General features: G+C 36.0%; 1 protein-coding gene across 1 annotated transcript; it reads left to right on the forward strand.

Annotated features, from left to right (window-relative positions):
* The first annotated feature begins 8,497 nt into the window (after nucleotides 1-8,497).
* LOC145660930 (uncharacterized) lies at nucleotides 8,498-9,997 on the forward strand. Its single transcript, XM_081726367.1, has 2 exons — nucleotides 8,498-8,714; nucleotides 8,913-9,997. Exons 1-2 carry the CDS (start codon nucleotides 8,498-8,500, stop codon nucleotides 9,995-9,997), a joined length of 1,302 nt encoding a protein of 433 aa, XP_081582493.1.
* Nucleotides 9,998-22,146: the final 12,149 nt, after the last annotated feature.

The following is a 22,146-nucleotide window of genomic DNA, read 5'->3' on the forward strand; positions in this document are numbered from 1 at the left end:
GTGACATTTTGAGGATTTCAATAAACAAAAATGCCGCGAAATTGTGTAAACAGTGCGGATTGCTTCTGCTACGTGTGGGGAAGTGACATTTTCCTCACAAAAGCAGACTATAACACCACTAATAAGAAAAGCCTATCAATATTACTTTGGTTGTAAAATTGGAGACCAAGATAAATCTTGGGCACCCCACATTGTGTGTAACACTTGTGCCAGCAATGTAAGAAATTGGATTAATGGGAAGGGGCGCTCACTGCCTTTTGCAGTGCCCATGATTTGGAGGGAGCCAAGCGACCACATCAGAGACCGTTATTTTTGTATGGTTCCTTCCGTCAAGAAGGGAATTTCCACGAAGAAGAAGCGGGCCTTGATCTATCCTAACATTCCTTCTGCAATGCGCCCTGTTCAACATGGAGAAGGACTACCTGTTCCTGACCCACCTAAAGAATACGATCTTTTTTCTGATGATGATCAAGAAGTTGAAGCTCTTGAATCAAGTACTTGGAAGGACCCTACGTTTGTTGTAGAAGAACCTCCATGTGAACCACATAGACTTACTCAAGAGGAACTTAGTGATCAGAGACTTGGACCTCTCGAAAAGCAAAGCCGAAATTTTAGCGTCACGCTTAAAGCAATGGAATTTATTGCAGGAAAAAGTAAATATTTCAGTGTATCGGAATAGGGAGAAGATGTTTACTTCATTTTTTACTATGGAAGACAGACTTGTGTCATGTACAGATGTAAATGGTCTCATGAGGACATTTAAAATTAATTACGAACCTACGGAGTGGAGGCTCTTTATAGATTCGTCCAAGGTGAGTTTAAAGGCAGTGCTTTTACATATTGGAAATGAACTTCCTTCAATTCCTGTAGGTTACGCAGTTCATATGAAGGAATCTTATGAAAACTTAAAACGTTTACTTCAAGCCATTAAATATTACGATTTTCATTGGCTCATTTGTGGTGACCTTAAAGTAATAGAACTGTTGCTAGGTACGCAGTTAGAGTATACAAAGTATTGTTGCTTTATATGTGAATGGGACAGTAGATATCGTGGATCTCATTACCGCAAAAGTGATTGGAGTACCAGAGAAACTCTTCAGCCGGGAGTGAAAAATGTGCAGCATGAACCACTGGTAGATCGTAACCGAATTTTGCTTCCCCCTCTACATATTAAATTAGGTCTTATGAAAAGTTTTGTTAAGAGCATGAACCAAGAGGATGAGGCCTATAAGTACCTAAGAGGACAATTCCCTCGATTAAGTGATGCCAAAGTTAAAGAGGGTGTTTTCATAGGGCCACAGATTAGGCAACTATTCAAAGATCACAAGTTCGACGAAATTCTCCAAGGTGAGGAGAAAGCTGCGTGGGAAAGCTTGAAGAGTGTTTGTTCACAGTTCTTGGAAAGACACCGAGCAACAAATTACAAACAACTGGTAGCAAAGTTGTTATTGTGCTACGAACATCTTGGTTGCAATATGTCTCTGAAACTCCACTTTCTTCATTCACATCTAGACTTCTTTCCCGAAGATTGTGGAGCAGTAAGTGACGAACATGGTGAGCGTTTCCATCAAGATATTGCAGCCATGAAGAAGAGATATGAGGGAAAGTGGAGTTCTAACATATTGGCCGACCACTGTTGGACTATTGCAAGGGATGCTCCAGATGTAACCTACAAAAGGCAAGCCAAGCGAAGACGTTCAAAATAAAATAAACATAATCCTGTACAAGGGATCACTTGAAACTTTTGTCTACATTGCAGTGTAGTTCTTGCACAAAAAGGTATTTGTACATATTTTTCATGTTTTGATGTTAATACTGATTTTTATTACGGAATTGTTAATATTTAACTTGACCACGATTACTTTATTTTATGTATCGCTGTGAAACAGGTATTTGCGCAATTTTGAAAAAGGAAGTACAAGGGTATAGAAAGCTATAGGTTAGGGTACTTCTTAACTCCCCAGCTTATCACATCACAGTGAAATAGATAAAAAAGTGAAATGTAGGTTTTTACAAGGATTTTGCTTAAATGTTCTATAAATATTAATACATTATTTTGTATATATACAGCTACTGTTGTACAAGGGCGTTTTGTTCACAACCTGAGCTAAGAAAATTCTTCTATTATCATTTCCTTTCATATTATATTTAAATGAATGTAAAAATCGCAATTTCAAAGAATTTACATACTTTCGATCAAAATTTGTTGAAAAGTGTTATCGGACCAAGTTTGCAATATTTAGTAGCATGTCGTGTTATTGAAAATCTGTACCACTTATGGAAACTACTGAGAAGAGAGAACATGGTCTTCTACACAGAATGACATCTTAGAATCAAGTATAGTCGAACAGAGCTCTTGCTTGCTCCACAAGGTTTTCATGTCCTCTCCTGCATTTTGTTTAGGTTGATTAGACAACCTCCTGCTTTAACAAAAATGGAGAACACCAAAACTTATAAATCCCCTTCGCTGGTGAAATACCTTCTTATTATTTCTAACGTCAATCATGGTGCATATCCTACGAACGAACGAGTGCGAGAGAAAATGAACCAAGACAATAACAAGTACGTGTGTAATAGTATATATTTTTACATTTTCCTTGGCACAACATTGTTTCAAACAATTACAGAAAAGTAATATGAGTGCTCAAGCTAAAATGATGAATAGACGAGCAGAAGTAACGAAGCATTCATTTCACTCGAAACTTAACGACTTCGTTGAAGTTTAAGAATAAATATTGGAGAACGAAGAGGATTTAACTGTGAGTCCTACATTACGGCAGAGAGGAATCCCTAAAAAGCTTGATACGGCAAAATACGACGCTGATCATGTTTAGCATGGAAAGAAAATTACCGTGAAAATACTTTGAAACCTGCGACTTGGTTTTAAACACCATGAACAGAAGATTTGAGGATTATATTTTCTCTGTGCAGTAGAAAATTTTACACTTGCTGATTAGTAATACTAATGAAAAATCTGATCACATGGCCCCAGTTTTAATCTAAATGTATTCAAAGGACATACATTTTGATATCTTAGAAGCACAGTTAAAGATGCTTTCCTCGCTTCACCGAAGCAAAAATGATTCAACGTTATTGAAGGTGTTCAAGATCGGGCTGTCTTATTGAAATCTGAACCAAAAGAGATAACTGATTATTTGTTTTCGGAAGTTAAGCTAACAGTGTTTCTACCTTACTGTTTCGGTGACATCAATGACACCAGAAAGATTATTTTCGGCTCTATGAAGAATGAAATCTTATTTTTGGAATACCAAGAACCAACATACTGTAGATTAACTACTTGGTGATTCTTCATTCCCACAAAGATCTGGTCGCAGAAGTTATGAAATAACCCAGTATCATTGCCAAGGATCTCATATTAGTAAAGAAGAATATGTATGATCGGAATTTTAGTGCAGACAACTAAACACTACGACTGGTGAATGAATATTTTTCATCTTGAATATATTGTGATAATGGTAAATCTTATTTGATAATGTCACCTTTTAATAATAAGATTCTCTTTCGTGTAACTCACTACAGTATACAAGTTAAATTTCACACACTGTGTATTGAAGAGGGGAAGGAATTACAATGTACGAATGACTTTACTTCCTACCCGATCAACAAAACCTTTTTTCTAAAATTCTGCCCGGGCAAAGGTCTAAATCTTCCGCCGCCACTGTCTACAACAACGTGATTAGATTAACCTATGTTATAACCAAACCGTTGGAAAGAACCAATGTGACTCACTGTAGCTACATAATATATTGATAGAATGAAAGTCTTCATTTTAGTACTGAAGTTGCTCTGAGGCAAAAAGGTAAGCTCCCTGAAGGCGTGGCTTCCACTTGTTTCTGTGCTTTGTAACATTATGCTAAAAAGATACAAGGTCATTTGCTTAGTTCTTTGTAAAACAACTGATAAACCTTTTTGTCTTTTATACAAACCATATTATCCAAATTGCTGTTTGAATCCTCTTTATTCATTATAAAAACAATATGTGCAGATCAGGGAAGCCCACAGGAATTGTAATATAAAGTTGAAATATATCTTTATCACTCAGATCCTTTATTATTATTATTATTATTATTATTATTATTATTATTATTATTATTATTATTATTATTATTATTATTATTACATAATATTTTTGTTAGTCTTCATAGCAATTAATAATTAGCAGAAAATTGATACCAGAATTAGTAGTACTGCCTCTATTGTGATAAAAATCGTAATTTGGCAGTTATTAAAAGCAATATGACTGTGTCTAGAAGTAGAAGACAGGGGAATTTGAAGGTTATATTGCCACGTATAAAAATGAAAATTGTGGGCAACACTTACTATGTATATATCAAGGAAATTTTAAATAAAAAACGAAATGGTTACATCTTTTTAAAAGTAAACTTAACATAATTTCCAAAAAAGGCATTCATTAAAAAACTCACGGGTAACAAGTGCACCCTCTTAAATCCGCTTGAGAGCGTTCGAGTCCAAATTTAAGTAAAGTTAAGGCGTGATAGACCTAGGTTCGATTCCCGGTGTAAGCTCATGTTTTTCGGATTCCATGTTAATCAGCAGATCTACAGTCTCATATAGTCTCGCTGCTGAAAGGGACATTAAACTCAAAATCAACTCAAGCAAAGTTAATACAATGAAAAAGTTTTCAACTGTTTTGGTGCATGCAATTTTACGTTAAATGGAACTACATATTTGGTAATGGAAGCATAGTTAGAAATACAGTATCCAATAAAGCGAGCTTGTCTCAGGATACATACTCATATTGAAAGTAGCTGAAAAGGTGCGTAATGAAGAAATGCTATTTTATCACTGTGAACTTGGGGCTTTTAGAAACGCAAGTTCTGACCACACATATTATCATCCTTGATATTCATAATAATCAAACCCAGTCTCGAATCCAGGATATGATCAAGGGAGGGGCTAAACCATAGTTTTCCACTTTATCCAGTGTAAAAAAAGTATGATTGAAACCTATTTTTTCCACTGTATAGCTGAGCGTAAAGCGAGGGGTATAGCCCCCATAGCAATCGCCTTATATCCGCGCATGTTCAAACTAATTCATATTTCATAACATGGGCGTCTCTGGCGGGAAGACGCGTCCCCCTAATATTTGGAAATATGAAATATTCAATATTTTATTTTATTTTAATTTATTTACTAACAACAAAATAACATATAAATAATAATCATTTCTTTTGATATCCCCCGAAATTTTACATGCAAGAGACGCCAATGTTTCATAACATTCACAGACGGCACGATAAAGCACTGAATCTACTGAAAACTTACTACGTAACAATTATCGAGTGTCTGCACTTTTTGTCTTAAAACTCAGTATAGGCTATTATAATATAAATTGTCACACATGTAGTGTGTGCTAATGTAATTCATGATAAAAATGCTTTGTTTTAGAACAAAATGAAACAATTGAGCTGGACTCGAACTGCCGAGTACAAGACATGCAATTTATTAAATCGCCCAGTAACCATCGGTCTTATTTTTTTCTTTAAAGTTCGTTCCAACCGGGACATTGTTCGTCATTGGCATATCGCACAATTTCTGCGTAATCCAATGACGACAGGGACACGAACACAGAAAGATCCAGGACAGTTAAAATTACGACTTTGCTCTTTAGAAACCCCAGTGGATTGCGGCTCATGATCCGAAGCCGAACACCCGCAACCACTCGGCTATTGCCACCGGCTAACTTGACCACAAACTTAGGTTATACTCTTTACCTTTTTCATATAGGCTAATCTTAAACTAGCGTTGCGGATTCGGGTTTTTAAATAAGAATTATTACGTTGCAACTTAATCTGGATGTAAAATCCTGACTCAATTAGCATTTAAGGACTTTGGAGTGTGCATTAAAATGGTAACAGAAATATAGTGAAGTCTCAGTTTCAAATTTCATGTCTACTTTTTCCAAATACTTATGCTTTCATTTCTTTCAATGTTGGTAGGAGAAGGAAGTTGCAATTCATCTCAATTTTTCGCTTGTATCATCTTTAATTTCTACTATTTGTTTTTAAATTTTTAAAGAAATATTAGTTACTAAGTCCTTTCTCTCATGAACAACAACAACAACAACAAAATACATAACAAAAACAAAGGAATTCCGGAAAAAAACGTAAGATACAGCGTACGTGCCATTTATTTTGGATATAGTTGTACATAAGAATTACATTTCAGAAGCAACCCCATGCCGTAAGCGGGGGAGGACCACCGATGGGGAACTACCGACATCTCGCCAAACATTGGCGACCACGCAGCGACAATCCACAGTGGCTTCACTTGTTTTGAAAGTTGAATAGTGGCCCCACGAGTGGCCAAATCGAGGCGCGGCGAAATGCCAATCAACCGCAAAAGTATTCCCCCAACATATAATAAATTGCATATATGTGTGTGCGAATTCTATACATTAAGATGACTTTAAAAACATTATAAAACACGGAAAAAGTATTATCTCCTGTCTCTTTTACCTTTATTCTCAATTGTCTGTGTGTTTGAAATAAGACATAGTTACAGACGAACATCTACTGGTAATAATTTATAAATATTAAATTCTAATGTTTAAAACAACAGAAATGTAGTAGAAGTGATTCGACCCTCTTACTGGTAAAGCAAAACACTACGTATTGTACCACGAGTCCAACATAAAGTACAAACCACAACGAATTTTCAGTGTGTGTGTGTGTGGATATAATAAGGTCTGCTTTTGAAAAGAACTTAACAATTACTCGTTCCTTCCAGCTCGAGGGCATTACACATGCCAAGCTACTGTCTACAATATTTCTCCGTATTTGTCAGTGAAGAGAATTGTTTGTATTACGAAAACTTAGTATATACATTGTCGAATGGATTGACTGAAACTCCAATTGACAACAGTATGAAACGAACACTCAGAACGTAAGAAGTGACTTTCTTCCCAATACGCTAAGAACACGACTGCTAGAGAGTGAATTTGAAGGTGTTGGTGTGACGCGTAGAAAACGTATGCTTAATTCTTGTCCATGTACAATAGCGGGGTTCTATATATACCTTCATCACACACACACACTACACCAATGTGTTTTAAAAAATGAAAATGTATTGTTTCTTATATATTGCTATTCTCCTAAGCTCGTTTCGAATCGAGCCACCAACAGTTGCCGCCTATTTCCTATTGTGTGCGTCACAAGCTGCCTTAGGTATACACAAAACATAAATACTCTAAAGATCTCTAACCTGTGATACTTGTCTCCACAAACAATTAAACTTGCCATAATTGCAGATTACAAGCTTAGAACATCTGATAGCAGTAAGGATGATTACGACCGGAGTTAGAGGTATTTATCTAATTCGAGTTTAGAGCCAATTCATTGTTTTTGAGGTTAAATTTGGAGTCGAATCGAGTTTTATATTAGCTCGTCCGTGCAGCTCGTTTGCACTAGTTCTGAAATCATCACCTGAATATTATTGAAACGAAAGTTATCAGAAACGTAAACAGTAACGTGGAACAGTAACGTGGAACAGTTTTAATATTGTTAGAAGAGGTGCCAATTCTAGTATCTCATCTTGTCTCGATTCCCCGAGGAGAATAAATTTTTATGACAAAACTGCCTCGTCAAACTTGTCTTCTGTGCGAGAATATCAGTATTTACTTACTATCAAGGCAGAGACATGCACGGTCAAGTGTTTTAGCCGAAGCCGAAATCCAACCCGGGCCGAACAGGTTTGAAATTGTATGGCCGGCGCACGATAATTTTTATCCATTTTTGACACAAGGTGGAAAGCATGCTTCTTCGGAACTCAAACCGGGAACGTCGTGAATGACATCTTTGTTTTACAGCGATATATCCCTATTATAATTAATCTGTACCTATATTATCAACATTGATCAGAGGCGCAATAATTAAGCATATAGCTTAGATATAATTAAAAGAAAGAACATTGTTATTGACATGACATGTTGTCATGAAAAAAAAGATTATTATGGACGTATACACGAAATGGACGAATATAGATGGAATATGTTTGTGTAAATAAAAGGAATAAATCGATGTTAGTTGGTATGTATAATGTTATGACATATTAATCTGAAGTTGATAGGTTTATTGTAATAACTTGATATATCTGCGAATTAGGGCTAAAGTGTTTATTCGCTTTATCTGGTGCCGTAGACCCGGGACTATACCGAAAACCTTTAGTTCCGAAGGATAGTAAGAACGGAGTTTATGTGCATATTTTACCTTTTATGAGTTTCACTACTTTGAGAAGTGGAAAGAAAATCCAAAGAACTGGAATTATGCAGGATTCGGAGATTGAAGAAGTGCCCAGTACTTTAGTTGAAACCATGTCTGGAAATGCCGTAACTGTGTCCGAACGTTCCCATTCTAATCTTATTGATATGATTAGTCAACTACTAGATGCTAAATACGAACAACAAAATAAAAAGCTAGAACAGATACAGAAATGGAATGATGAGAAGCTGGAGCATATGAAGAAATCGAATGATGAGAAGCTGGAGCATATGAAGAAATCAAATGATGAAAAGTTCGAGCAAATATTGACCCAACACAAGTCTCTTGCAGATAGAGTTCAGGGTATCCATGAAAATTTCGATCGGTTACAGCATAATTTGAAAGAGGACTTGCAAGTGTTGATTGAAAAAGTGAATGGTACTGGTGTGAATATGAAAGTAGAACCGGAAGAAGGTCAGAAGAAGGTCGATGGACGAAATGGAAATATTGAAGAACAGGATGTAAACGAAACAACTGAACCTGTGGTGAATTGGGATGCGGAAGATGCTGCAATTAAAGAAGAACCATCATCTCCGGCCAAGGAGACCACCACCACTACTACTACAGACGTATTCAAAATTGAAGTGAATACAGGCGTATTCAAAATTGAAGTGAAAGGTCTGCCGAGATTATACAGGTTAGGGGAATTGAAGAAATTGTTGACAGACGATTTGAAGTTGGGAAGCCATACTATTAGGTCACCGAAAAGAGCGAGTTCTTGGATTTATTTGATCTTCAAAACTGAAGAAGACCAACAGAAGGCAGTAAAGACCTTGAATGGATACAGTTGGAAGAAGCGAGTTCTTTCAGCCGAAGTTGCCGGAACTGATCAACGTAAGCGAAAATTGGAAAAGTCTGATGATAAGGATTCTAAAAAGGCGAAAGTTGAGTTACTTGTAGAAGATAGAATAAAACAGGCTACAATACCTTTGTGGGATGTTACTTATGGAGAACAGTTGAAGAAGAAGACTGAAGAAATAAAATCTTCACTCACGCGAGTGACGGATTTGCTGCTGAGAAGAAATCTGGATTTAGCAGGTTGGACAGAAGAAAGAAAAGAGAAGAATAAAGGACTTGCAGATTTTCTGAGGCGTTTGCCTATAGGAAAAATTAAGGATGATTTGAAAGATTATTATCTCCAAAACAGAGAAGGAAACAGCTTGAATGTAACATCGCTCTATTTCCAGATCTTCACTGAAAAGGAAGAAGGTGAGAAACCTCCACCTCTGCAGCTGTTAGAATATGTGAAAGAAACTATCGGTGACATGAGTTTCCGATTATCTCCAGATTCTGATTTTCAAGTGAATACCTCGGGAGCCGAGCAGCTTTATACTTCCATCGCGGAAATGGTTGAAGTTGACGAAGAAACTTCCTTGATAGATGTGTGTTGTGCCGCTGGAGGAATTGGATTTACTCTTGCTAAGAAATGTACTCAAATTCTTGGCATAGAAATGTCCAACCAGTCAGTTGAAGATACAAGAGCTAATGTTGTAAAGAATGTCATCACAAACAGGGAGTATTTTGTTGGACGAGCTGAAGGTATTTTGCCCACCGTAGTGGAGAAAGTAGCTGGAAAGAAGATACTTGTTATTGTAGATTCACCTAGAGTTGGGCTTCATCAGAAGTTTCAGCGATGTAGTGAAAAGGTAGAACAAGAACAGGAAAATAAGTATCAGATTAAAGTTGGAAATGGCTGAAGCTAGTTCAAACTTTAGTCAACCCTGATGTGTTAACTAAACTAAACTTGGCTAACAATTCTTGATCTATTCTCTTGGATGTTACGAGTTGTGTTATGAGTACTTCATTTGGACTTTATATATGTGCAACATGTTATGATGTGATTCATTTATTTTATCTTTGTACTAACTTTCAGTGTTATGTTTATCTTTATTTTACCTTACGTGTTCAAAAGATATTTGATTGTGTTAAATTGAAATTCATGACATTGATCTTAAATTGAAGCTTCTAAATGTAATTATTGCCTTCTGATCTTGTTGTCGTTTTGATATGATGACGATCTTAATTATAAATAATGTTATTTGTATATGGATGTTATCGCTCAATGTAAAAGAGGAACAATTAACTAGTAACTCTGCGTAGGTCATCAATTAGTTATAATTTTGAATAGATCCATAAATGATATTTTTAATGAATCGACGTTTTATGATATGTGATTAATAATAAAAGAAAAATGTTATTATAAATGAATTGATATATATATATATGGAGAAAGAAGAGAAAAGAAAAATATTTATATTGATGTAATAATAATAATTAATACGAGGATTGATGTAATAATAATTAGTACGAGGGCTATTCAAAAAGTGAGTGTTTTGAAAATATCCAGGGTTCTTTCCTTCACTGTAATACTGTTACGGAATTCCCGTTCTGGGCGACATTTACAGCGATATATCCCTATTATAATTAATCTGTACCTATATTATCAACATTGATCAGAGGCGCAATAATTAAGCATATAGCTTAGATATAATTAAAAGAAAGAACATTGTTATTGACATGACATGTTGTCATGAAAAAAAAGATTATTATGGACGTATACACGAAATGGACGAATATAGATGGAATATGTTTGTGTAAATAAAAGGAATAAATCGATGTTAGTTGGTATGTATAATGTTATGACATATTAATCTGAAGTTGATAGGTTTATTGTAATAACTTGATATATCTGCGAATTAGGGCTAAAGTGTTTATTCGCTTTAGTTTCATATACTTCTCGACTAGCGAGGTCAGCATTCAGCCAATAAACAAATACTGTACTCTTAGTATTCGCGGAAAAAAACAGATTATCTTTCATGTTTACACGCGGTGTTATAATAGAAAAGAAGAATGATAGTAATATATATGAAAGAGACAGTAACGAAGATAAAACACTGAAAGGAGGGTGAAACCTTTTCAATTTTCTTCTTGTTCCCTTTTTCTTCTTCAGATTATTATTATTATTATTATTATTATTATTATTATTATTATTATTATTATTATTATTATTATTATTATTATTGGTATTATTCCAGTGTAGTGGACATTAAATTCCTGTATGATTCCTCAGGATTAATTTATTATTATCCCGCCATATTTGTACTCTTTTGGTCTTTTTGAAGTTTCACGCAGTCATCAATTGAACTTATAATTTGGAGTATAATAAGTTTAATTTGAGATTGTCGGCAAAATGAAAAACTTGATAAGTTTTAATGCACAGAGAAATACCACTAATAACAATGAGTAACAACAAGGGGACAGATTAGATCCTTGAGGGAGTCCTGATAGAGCATTGAACTTGAAAATTACCTGTAATTCAAACAGCGGCTAGGCCTAGGATTATTCAACTGGAACTCTCTCCAGTCCTCTGTAAGAAGAGTATTTTTTAAATCTTGGAATTTATTATGTGTATCGTTATTTGTATATTCTATGCTATTAGTATGTTGATGTGTATCAAGTTCAAAATAAAAAGGAATAGCTCTCGATTTCATGAATTCAAAACCTGTTTTCATTAACTTTTATGTTTTAACTTCAAAAGAAATTCGCTTAAAAATGACATAAAATCAACTTCTTTTATCTTACATTCCATATTTAAATGTAGGAGTACAGAATAAACTCTACTTGTTTCTCATAAATTACCGGGAATGGCTGTAATTGCGCTTGGGAATTCTCACACCGGGCGCTTATAACCCACCCGACAGCTCTGCCTCGAAACCCCGGTAGCCAGAATTAGCCCATTATACGGAACGTATATTTTTAAAAAATGACAATCTGAACAAAAGGCAGAAGTCTTTAAGTCTGAGATAAAGAACACATGAAATATCAAATTTATAGTTACGTTAGTCTTGTAGCTCTCAGTCTGTGGTAAAAGTACTGATAGAACTAAGGACAATGGATTATGATTATTTTGTAAAACATTCCATTTTAATATCACAGGAAGTTCATCTTCGGATTTGCTTCGATGTGGAAAATTACAGAGTATATTGCTATACTATGTAAAGTAAGTGTACTGTTGCTGATTTGTGATGACTATGAAAAAACAGAAGTAAATTGTAAATTACAGTAATAGTTTTCTCTTAAAGGGGAAGTATAATACATTTATTTTAACATTCTGTTGGCTTAAAGTTTCTATTCGGGTTCACACTTTTACCCCTCAACCTTGGATATTGAAATGGAGAACATATTTAGAATTTGATTGTTGATTCCAGTATATTTCAAGCATCATTTTTTGGACCTGAGAATGTGCGATATGTCAATATATCCATATCGTCGATATCGATATTGACATATATCAACATTCGATATCGCAAATATATCGATATATCATCCCAAATGTTTTATATCGTTATTCGGGGAGGGGGCGAGGTATAGAAAACCCCTAAGACTTGCGATGGCTGAATAAATAAAATTTACTTTTTTACAATAATGTCTTCTAATGATAATTTCTTTACTACCGCAAATTGCAGTGTAAATAAATTCACTTGCAAATTTACAATATTATAGAGTGTCATTTCTTAGCCACCAGAACTTTTCTGTTTCCGGAAAAAGAAACAAAAAGCACCTGCCAGAAGCAAGTGCTTTGAACTTTGAACTAGAATTTATCATAAGAAAGTTTTCTTATTCCTCTCTCTCGGAGATTTCGATCCCTTTTGGACTTTGGGATCACTCATTGACAAAAAGTGCACACATGACCGCTATATGCCGACATGGTCTAAGGCAGAGTTAGAGATTTTGAAAAGGAAAAGTGTTTTTAATAATAATAATAATAATAATAATAATAATAATAATAATAATAATAATAATAATAATAATAACAAGTGTGTTTACAGCTATGGTTCCATCTATTTACTTCCATGGGAGAGTCAGAAGTTTGCTGCGCCATTGGTATCATTTATTCTGTGTTTGCCTCCTTTTCCGTTTTGTGTGGATGTTTGTTTCTGTGCTGTTATTCTTTTATATTAAACCTTTAGATTATGTAACTTTTTTCTTTTTTTACGAGATCCCTTTTATTCGGAGGAAAAACAGAAATGCTTTCTTCTGATATCTGTTTCTTACCATCTTGTTTGAACTGCTTAAGCAAGATCATTTTATAATTGTTATTCATTCATTGCCCTCATGATAATAAAATCGTCATTCTTAACAATTTATCTTATTCTCTTATTTGCAGTTTGCCACACTGATATATTTTTAACAAAATTGAAGTTTGGTCCAACGCCTTTCTAATTCAAAACCACAAAAATGACTTTTGTTGTTTGGGTTGCCTATTATTGCAGGTAAAGTAGAATTGTAGGTGGTAATGCATTTTTGGAGTCGTCCATACATAATTATAATAATGTGATTGTAGTTCGTCCAATCTAATCATCATGTTTAAAATGCTTCTCACTTCTATCCTTTTGTTCACAGGCTTTTATTCATTCGCCATTTGAATTTCCACTAGAAACCAGAGATGTAATTGGAAAAAGTAGTTCAGATACAAGTTTCCTAATGAATCAATATTTCGACGTGAATAAATTTATCAATAGTCCTGCAATAAGAGACTTAACGCCCAAACAACGGAATTGTTTGTTTCGTGATGAAGGCAAACTACAAGTGGCAAAATTCTATTCCTACAGATCATGCATCATGCAATGTAAAGTTGAACTCTTTATGAAGCTTTGTGGGTGCATTCCGCACCTATACTATGCATCAGGTACTATATACGTTTCCCTTATACATTTAAGTTTATTAAAGAAACTAGAAGAAGTATGTTTACAGTATATCTCTTTAACAATTTAAGATAAAATTGAAACAGACAAAGATATTGACAGTTGAACTATCTGAAGCTAGAGTAAATTAACTACATTTTTGTCGATTTTTGGGCGTTTGGATCTTATGCGAGAACGTATTATGTATAGAAACGGACGTAATTGTCATGAGAAACTTATTTCCGAATGGCAGCAGTTCAATTCAAGTTGTTTTCTGCGGCATCAGTGCGGCAAGTCATATGGTGTCTCGTAAGAAACATGCAGACTGGGTAAACTAGTTCTAAAGAGTGCAAGGTACGTTATACGTATCGCCAGAATCAGTGACTATGTTAACCAATGAGGAATATATACCAAGTAAAAAATCTATTAAGCGCGTAATAATTCTCTAACGTTTAAGGATTATATTCTGGCAAAACTGATTTGTCGTCTTCAACCACAGTAAACTAGCTGTATGATGGCGTAAAAGAGAAATACAGTGCATGTGTTGTTTGAAGTATGTCATTTATAAAGACTGCTATAATACTGCGCAAACAGAGAAAGGTAATCCATATGTATAAAGATAACCAAGAAAGTTACGTCGCTTCTTCACCTGCCGTATTCCGAACATCGATAAGTCACCTTAGGCGTACCAGGAAGATCAAAAATAGTCTCCATCAGCATTGACGACCTTCTGTCAACGTTCTGGAAGGTCATTGAAGGTCTGGAAGGTGTGCCGTGAAGCAAAGAAGGTATCAAGTGCATTTTGCTTCTCTACTAGGGATTTGAACTGGCGTTCTCTAAGATGTTTGTTCATGGAATGGCACAGGTAATAATCGAACGGAGCAATGTCTGGAAAGTATGGCAGGTGCAATAGTGTTTCTATCCAAGGCGTATAATGGTGTCCGGGGTCACCCTCGCCACGCGGAGCTTAGAGTTTTCCTGAAACAGGAGGTCCCCTTTGCAATTCAGAAGTGCTATGAGCCCAGAGTTATGAGCTCTCTTGAACACGGCTAACTGCTGACAGTAAACGTTTGCATTGATGCTCTGACCAGCTGCTAGCAGTTTCCGATGCACAAAGCCGCGAGGAATGCACCAAATACACAGAAGAACCTTCTATAGGTGCAGTGCAGGTGTCGGCTATTTGGAACCGGTTCATGGGATGCTAACCAATGATGACGGCGCCGCGGAGCTTCGCACAGGATCAATTTCTCAGCACATGTCAGCACCCTGTCCAGAAATACCTCCTTCCTCAGACGAGACAGCAAAGAAACACAGGCGTCTGCTCGTGTTTCCTTCTGGCCCGCAGCAAAATCATGTGGGACCCAACTTGTACTCCTTCCCAAGTTGATGGAGGTGCTACCAAACGATTTCTCCATTCCACTGAATTGTAGTCCCAGTTCCTCACATGCCGGGCCACTGTTCGCCTCAATTGCTATCTTAAGATTTTCATTTTGTACATGTGTTATGCTTCCGGCAAGTGGTGCGTGTTCTAGTGTTTCGTCACCGCCCCTAAGATTGGGAGAACCACCGCTGCACTTTCCGCATAGTCACGACACCTTCACCAAACGTCCGGCTTATTTTCTGCCCCTCTGCAGCGATGTTTGACTTTTAATTTGAACTCGTACAGCACACAGACCCTTATGACACGCTGTGGAGGTTCCATGTTCACTCTGTCCTTACTCAAGTTCACGGTGTAACTAAAGTGTTACAACCAGGTACCATGTTGGATGTAGCCACACCCACAACTGACCTTCACCTTATGGCTATTCGCATTCAACTCACGGTCCAAAAGAAGACAGACCTCCAGGAGAAGGGACAGATCTTTCTTGGTTACCTTTATACTTATCTCTAAAATGAAAAAAGAATTACATAATATTATAAATTAATTTACTTCGGCTGAGCAGCGTTTTTATAATCCTGCCGTTTAAATCATAGTGGTTGGGCGTGTGATTCACATATAAAATCGACGCTTGTTATGAAATGTCGGCTACTATACTGTTCTGTAAGAATATGTTGCAACCATTGGTGAAAATTATACAAAACGAAAATAAAGGTTAGATGCTTCCCCCCCAAAAATTAGAAAACAGGAAACGGCTATTGTCTCATGTTGCAATGCATTGCATGATTGCAATTATCTCCAACATTTCCTAGGTTGAAAGAAGAAATTGTCCGATTACATTATTCGTTAAATTATTTTTGAAACAGCTAAATATTGGTATGAAGTAATTTATTTGTAAATATTAAAAATGCAAAATTCTATAGCTTTCAAACGACTTGGAGAACTTATTCGTACTAAGCGTATTTCCTCTTAAGTATCAAATATAACTGAGGGTTCCTGATTTATATAATATTTGTGAAAATTTACACTTTGAGACACAGAGAAAAGAGGAGAATATAATGTCAACAAACAACAATTTTCAAATGAACGAAATTAACGGATAATATCAAATATAGAACCATTAACAGAATTAACTCTGTATCTAGTTTTTTCATTTATTTTTCTTCCTTTATTTTCAGGATTACATTATCACTGAATATATTAACTGTAGATTATCTTTCATTTAGCAGCATCCAACTGGAGCTCAGCCTTGTAAATGAAACATTTTAAAAAGTGAAATTGTGAGGTGTATCGAAGCCAGACCTCGGGATTGGGAAACCACAACGCTAACACATCATCTAAAGCGTTACTTATTTTAGCTTGCTTCAATAAAGTGTATTTTCTCTTCGCTCAAAACAGTAGCTTGTCAATAGTCAAATTGATTGGCAAAAAACAAGAATTTGTAATTGAGGACTATGTATCATTGTATTCACTAAATTACCAACATTACAGACTTTTCTAGAAAGAAAATAGAAAACTGCTTTGAGTCAAATACTCTATTATACTCGTACAAAAATGTGAGAGAAAAGGAAAGAGCGTGGCTGAGAATCGAACCGCAGACCGCTGGAATGGAAAGCGATCATTCTACCACAGACCTTATTCTCAACTGAAGTACGGTGCATTCAGAAACGATATACACGCTAGATAATCATGCTTCTCTAGAAATGATCTAAACATTAATTGCCTTTCGGTTTGGAAAAGAAATTTAAATAAATATGAATCTCAACAAAATGCTGATACAAGATTACAAAGAGTGATATTCAAAAACAGTGAACCTGTCAAAACAATAGCCAAGTGACCGTCACTAAAAGTACTGAAATCAATTAAGTAGGCGAAGTGTTATTTGTTTTTCTGTGAAGTAAAGTCATGGACACTTGGCAAACTGCACGTGGGTTTAGAGGAAACTGTGCTTCCCAAATAACATAATTCCACCTTTATAGGCTATACTTTAAGGCACTTGGCTAACTTTTTAACAGGTACACTCTTTACGATGTAAAATGTTTTAAATAATGCACCTTAAACTACGTATTTACTTAAGCTTTTGAAGTCACTGGGGCCCTTTCTTTGAAGGATCTCTACAGTACACTTTGTCAAGAAAGTAAATGCATTATGCCGGGTTTATTACTTGACCAGGTAATGGCGATCACTTTGGGACCAAATTCAGAGTATGAGAATTAAATTTGTAATATCTGTAGTTTGGTATGGAGAAGAAACAAAACTGTGAACCAAAGGTTTAAGAACAATTCAAGTTACTATTATAAACTGTACCAAAGATTATTGACTTATATCATCATAAAAGAATTACAAAAGATGTTTCGAGACGAAAAATAAGGTAGATCTTTGTATAAAGAGGCAAAGAAACCTACGTAACAAACTAAAACAAATCAATTTTCGTAATGTTCGTGGATTTTTGGTGGCGAGAATTTTTTATGGCGATTGATCGGCGATGACACACGTTTTACTATCTTCAGATATTTGAATACTCGAATGTTTCAATAATTGAATTATCAAATCTTCAAGAATAAGAATAAACTAATAATAATAATTATTATCTAGTAGAAGATTAAAATTTAGAGCTTATTATCGCTCAGATCACACTATTACAAGCATAAACGTGATATTTGGCAAGAATATATCGTTTTTTATTGTTGCCCACGAGAAGAGGAATTTCTCATCTCGTTTCTAAAACAAAACATTATTGTTCAGTGATATTCAGTTATTTTTATTATAATAGTTATTTCAGAATATAAATACGAATTAGAGAAGAATAGGTCCTATTTACAAATTTTGGTTTATCAGATATATGGGACGAGTTGGAAATGGCGAACTAAATTATTATTATTATTTCTAGCAGTAGTAGTAATAATAGTGGTAAAAATTCGTGGCATTTGCTAAGAAACAATAACGTTGCAGACACATTTATGACTCATACTAGGCCCTAAGGATGGTCCTTATGTATTCATGAATTTTTTGCTAAACTCGTTACGTTCTTAGAGAGTACGAATCAGCGTTGTAGCGATGTTTCGTCATGTTAGTATTTCCCCTGTGAAGAAAATCGTTTTGGCTCTGACTTGTAAGACCAAGAGAAATTTATTACATTGTGTGTTTAGTTACATCAGAAGTATCAATATTGTAAATGATAAAAATTTCTTAATAACCTCAGCGGAAATCGAACCCAGAACACTAAAATTACGAAACGAATGCTGAACTTTTACTCATGAACTGAAACGAATACATTACTTGCAAACAAACGGATTAAGGCCTAGCGGATCAACTAATTTACAACAGCATTAACAAGAAGGTAAATTAACTTAATATATAATAATAATAATAATAGTAGTAGTAATAATAATAGTAATAACAATAATAATGGCAATAATATAAATCAATACATAATAATAAAAATGTACAAAAAGGAACGACTATGCTCGTCCGTACGAAAAGAAAAGAGTCTAATGCAACACCACTTCTAAAAACCGACTAAAGTATTATTGGTTCCACTCTGGGAAGTAGAGCTTTCGACTTGTACGTCGCAGAAAGTCGAAATAAGTGCACGCAACCAACAACGGCACATAACGTTGGAAACATATGAGCGTGCATGCTACAAGAAAGAGTACTGACTGGTGTTTAGTGGGAGGAACGAAAATAAGAGAATAACAAGTATTTCATTGTAAACTGAGCTGGAGGACTGCGGGTAATAGTCCTAACAATGCCTGTAAAGAATCCCAGATAGGGAGCGCGCCGACGCATTGCGTATAACGTTGAGCCAAAGTGTCCTCTTGATTGTAGTTGTCACACGACGCATCAGGGTCGCGATGAATAGCAGAGACGGGCGTGAGTAGGAATAAGCTGATGTACAACCTGGTACCAGAGTACTTGCATGTACGAAGGTAACAGAGAGGGAGAGGAATTAACTCAAACCTGCTGCCAAATTACTTGTGGAAAATACTGTACTACTCGTAGGATAAGTTAACCTTAAGAGGGCACAACATAACGAACGCGAAGTTTGGTGAGTGGGATTTATAATCATTCCGTTATAGGTCCAACAGCGGATGAAAGTCCGGACAAAATGCGGACACTGGGCTGCAAATCGGATAAGTGGAAATTCAAAGGATGATCATAACTCGGGCAGAAACAACTGATCCTGCTATGAGTAAAGGAAGGTACATAGATGAGCGTAGTATGGGGATCCAACATATACAATGTTTGGCATTTTAAGCGGATATTAACTTATCCTAACCCACCGGGGGAACGTGGAGGTAAAGCGCAGCACACGGAATACGGAAATAAAAACCGCGCCAGTTATGACAAAGAAACAAAAATTCGAACCGTTTTGCATACATCTTCGGTTGTAGGTAAACTCGCGCCCGGTACCACAGTTAGGTCGCAACAAAAATATTGATAAATTGAATACAGTGTAATAAATGGGGTCGACGAAAACACTGGGAGTAGAACAGATGGCGTACTTGTGTTAAAAGTGAGGACCAAATCTCGTCATAATGCGTTATTGGGCGTGATGGTAATGGAATGCCTAAGATTGTTAAGGAAGTGACATGAGACGGACGCAGGTTACAGGGAGCGCTCCCAGATAACTGAAGGTTATTAAACTGTAACACGTGCATTTTTCGATCGTTACAATGAAGAGCAGTGCAACGAGAATATCGTTACCAAACAGGCTGTTCCCTGGAGAGCAGCCGGATCCACTACATTGATGGTCAGGTCATCGGCAAACACAAAGGTGTTTTGGCTGCGAAAAGGAGAGGGGTTAGAAGTACACAATGTAGCCAAACCATTAAGGAAGGGGTCTAAAACCAAGGCGAAAAGCGTGGTGGATAGACTGCAACCTTGGCATAAACCGTGCTGTAACGAAATTACGGGGATAAGTGGCCATTAATTTGAATACGGAAGTTCGCCGTTGTATAAAGGTTGGAAATTACATGACGGAAAACCAACGGAAAGCCAACGGAAAGCCTCAAGTGTCAAGAGTTAATCGAAGGAAAACATGATAAACGCTGTCATATGCCTTGTCTATTGAGGCTCCTAAGGGAACTTGACGAGAATAAAAATATGCGAAAGATCCCGCAAAGAGCGAAGGGTGTACTGAATGTTATGGTCTCATGAAAAGCCGCCTGAAAGGAACTGATATATCGACAAATAATGGGGCGCACTCTCGCTGTAAGAACCTTCGTGAATAATTTAAGGTCTACTGGTAATAAGGATATGGGAAAATAATCAGTAACCACGCGTACAGTAGATGATTTCGGAATGAACACCATGATAGCCGTACTAAGACTACTCTGCTAAGGAAAATGAACTTTTGTTCTCTGCGTAAGCACAAAAGTTCATTTTCCTTATCGGAGATTAAATGTTAACCCTTTAGTGGGCAGTGTTACTCTCAAGCAACATCTCATTCTATTGCGTTATCCGCACAAAGTATAACTTCAGTGATCATTTGATTGGCATTATTGATTTTATACAATATTCATATACATGATTTGCAGGTCGCTTCTTTAGACACTTCTAATCTTCTCAGCAGGGAACAGCCAAATTTAGTATTGTAGAAGCTTTATCTCCTACGCTCCGCGAATGTTTTCTTGTTTATTTTATATTCTTACACTGTAGTAAAATATTACAACGAAACTGTAAGTACTGAGAGTATTCTTACATTTTACCATAATAGGGCAATGCTGCTCAGTAGGTACACATATGACCTACTTTATAGCAATGTGGCTTTGAAATAAAAACCCTGTATTTTGTAACCAAAGTACAAAAATACTTTAAAATTTCGAAATTGTGATCACGAAGACATGGTTAAACCATAAAAGCAAACCCAGTGTTTTAATGGTAATGCTGTCAATGCTTGCCCATTAAAGGGTTAAATTTTTGAAGCACTTTTCTCCAAAGATAATTGATTAGAAGTTTGTGGCGCACGAGTATTATTTGCTACAAAATACAATAACTCTCATCCGCAATGTTAGTATAGTCGTCTGGAACATTATTTTTGGTAAGGCTCCTCTTTTGGGTTGAAAGAGGGGTAAAAAGGTGGTAAAATACCTTAATCCGAAATAGCATTTGGGAACGCCAGTAAGCGTCAGCTTAATCATAAGTGTCACTGAATTAATGCTCCGATGCCCCTTGCATGTGCCAGTGATTGATATGGGACTTGAGCTCTCATTGTAATATTACATAAAAATCAACATAAATATCCTTACCAAGAACTACCAGAATGTATTTTTTGGATCAATTAATGTGAAATTCGGTGTTATTGTAATAGAAAACTATGTGTATTTTAATATAGGATGTTATTTTGGTAACGAACAACCTTAAGAGAGCACAGGTGACGAAACATACGATGGTGTTTCTTCATATGAATTCCAAATTTTATTCTGGAAATTCCAGTGAGCGTCAGATTAATCGATTAATAATAAGTTTCGCAGAATTAATATCCCGATTCTTCTTGCATGTGTCAATAACTGATATGGGGGCTACAGTTCCCATTCAAAATTCATATGAAAATTCGGTATAAATATTCTTAGCAGGGACATACGTGAAAAAACTTTTTTGGTCAATTAATGTGAAAATTTACGTTCTTGCAGTTAAAAACATAGTGTATGACTCAATCCATTCTAAGTGATCAAGCATGTGCCGCTCAAGCATCTCCAAAAAATCTAGTTGGGGCCGCAGTGGCTCAGTGGTAGAGTGTTCACCTCTGGTGCATGGTGCCCCTGGTTCAACCCTTCTCCCG

This window comes from Thermobia domestica, chromosome 9, assembly GCF_964235325.1.
Source record: "Thermobia domestica chromosome 9, izTheDome1.hap1.1, whole genome shotgun sequence".
NCBI classification, from domain to species: domain Eukaryota; kingdom Metazoa; phylum Arthropoda; class Insecta; order Zygentoma; family Lepismatidae; genus Thermobia; species Thermobia domestica.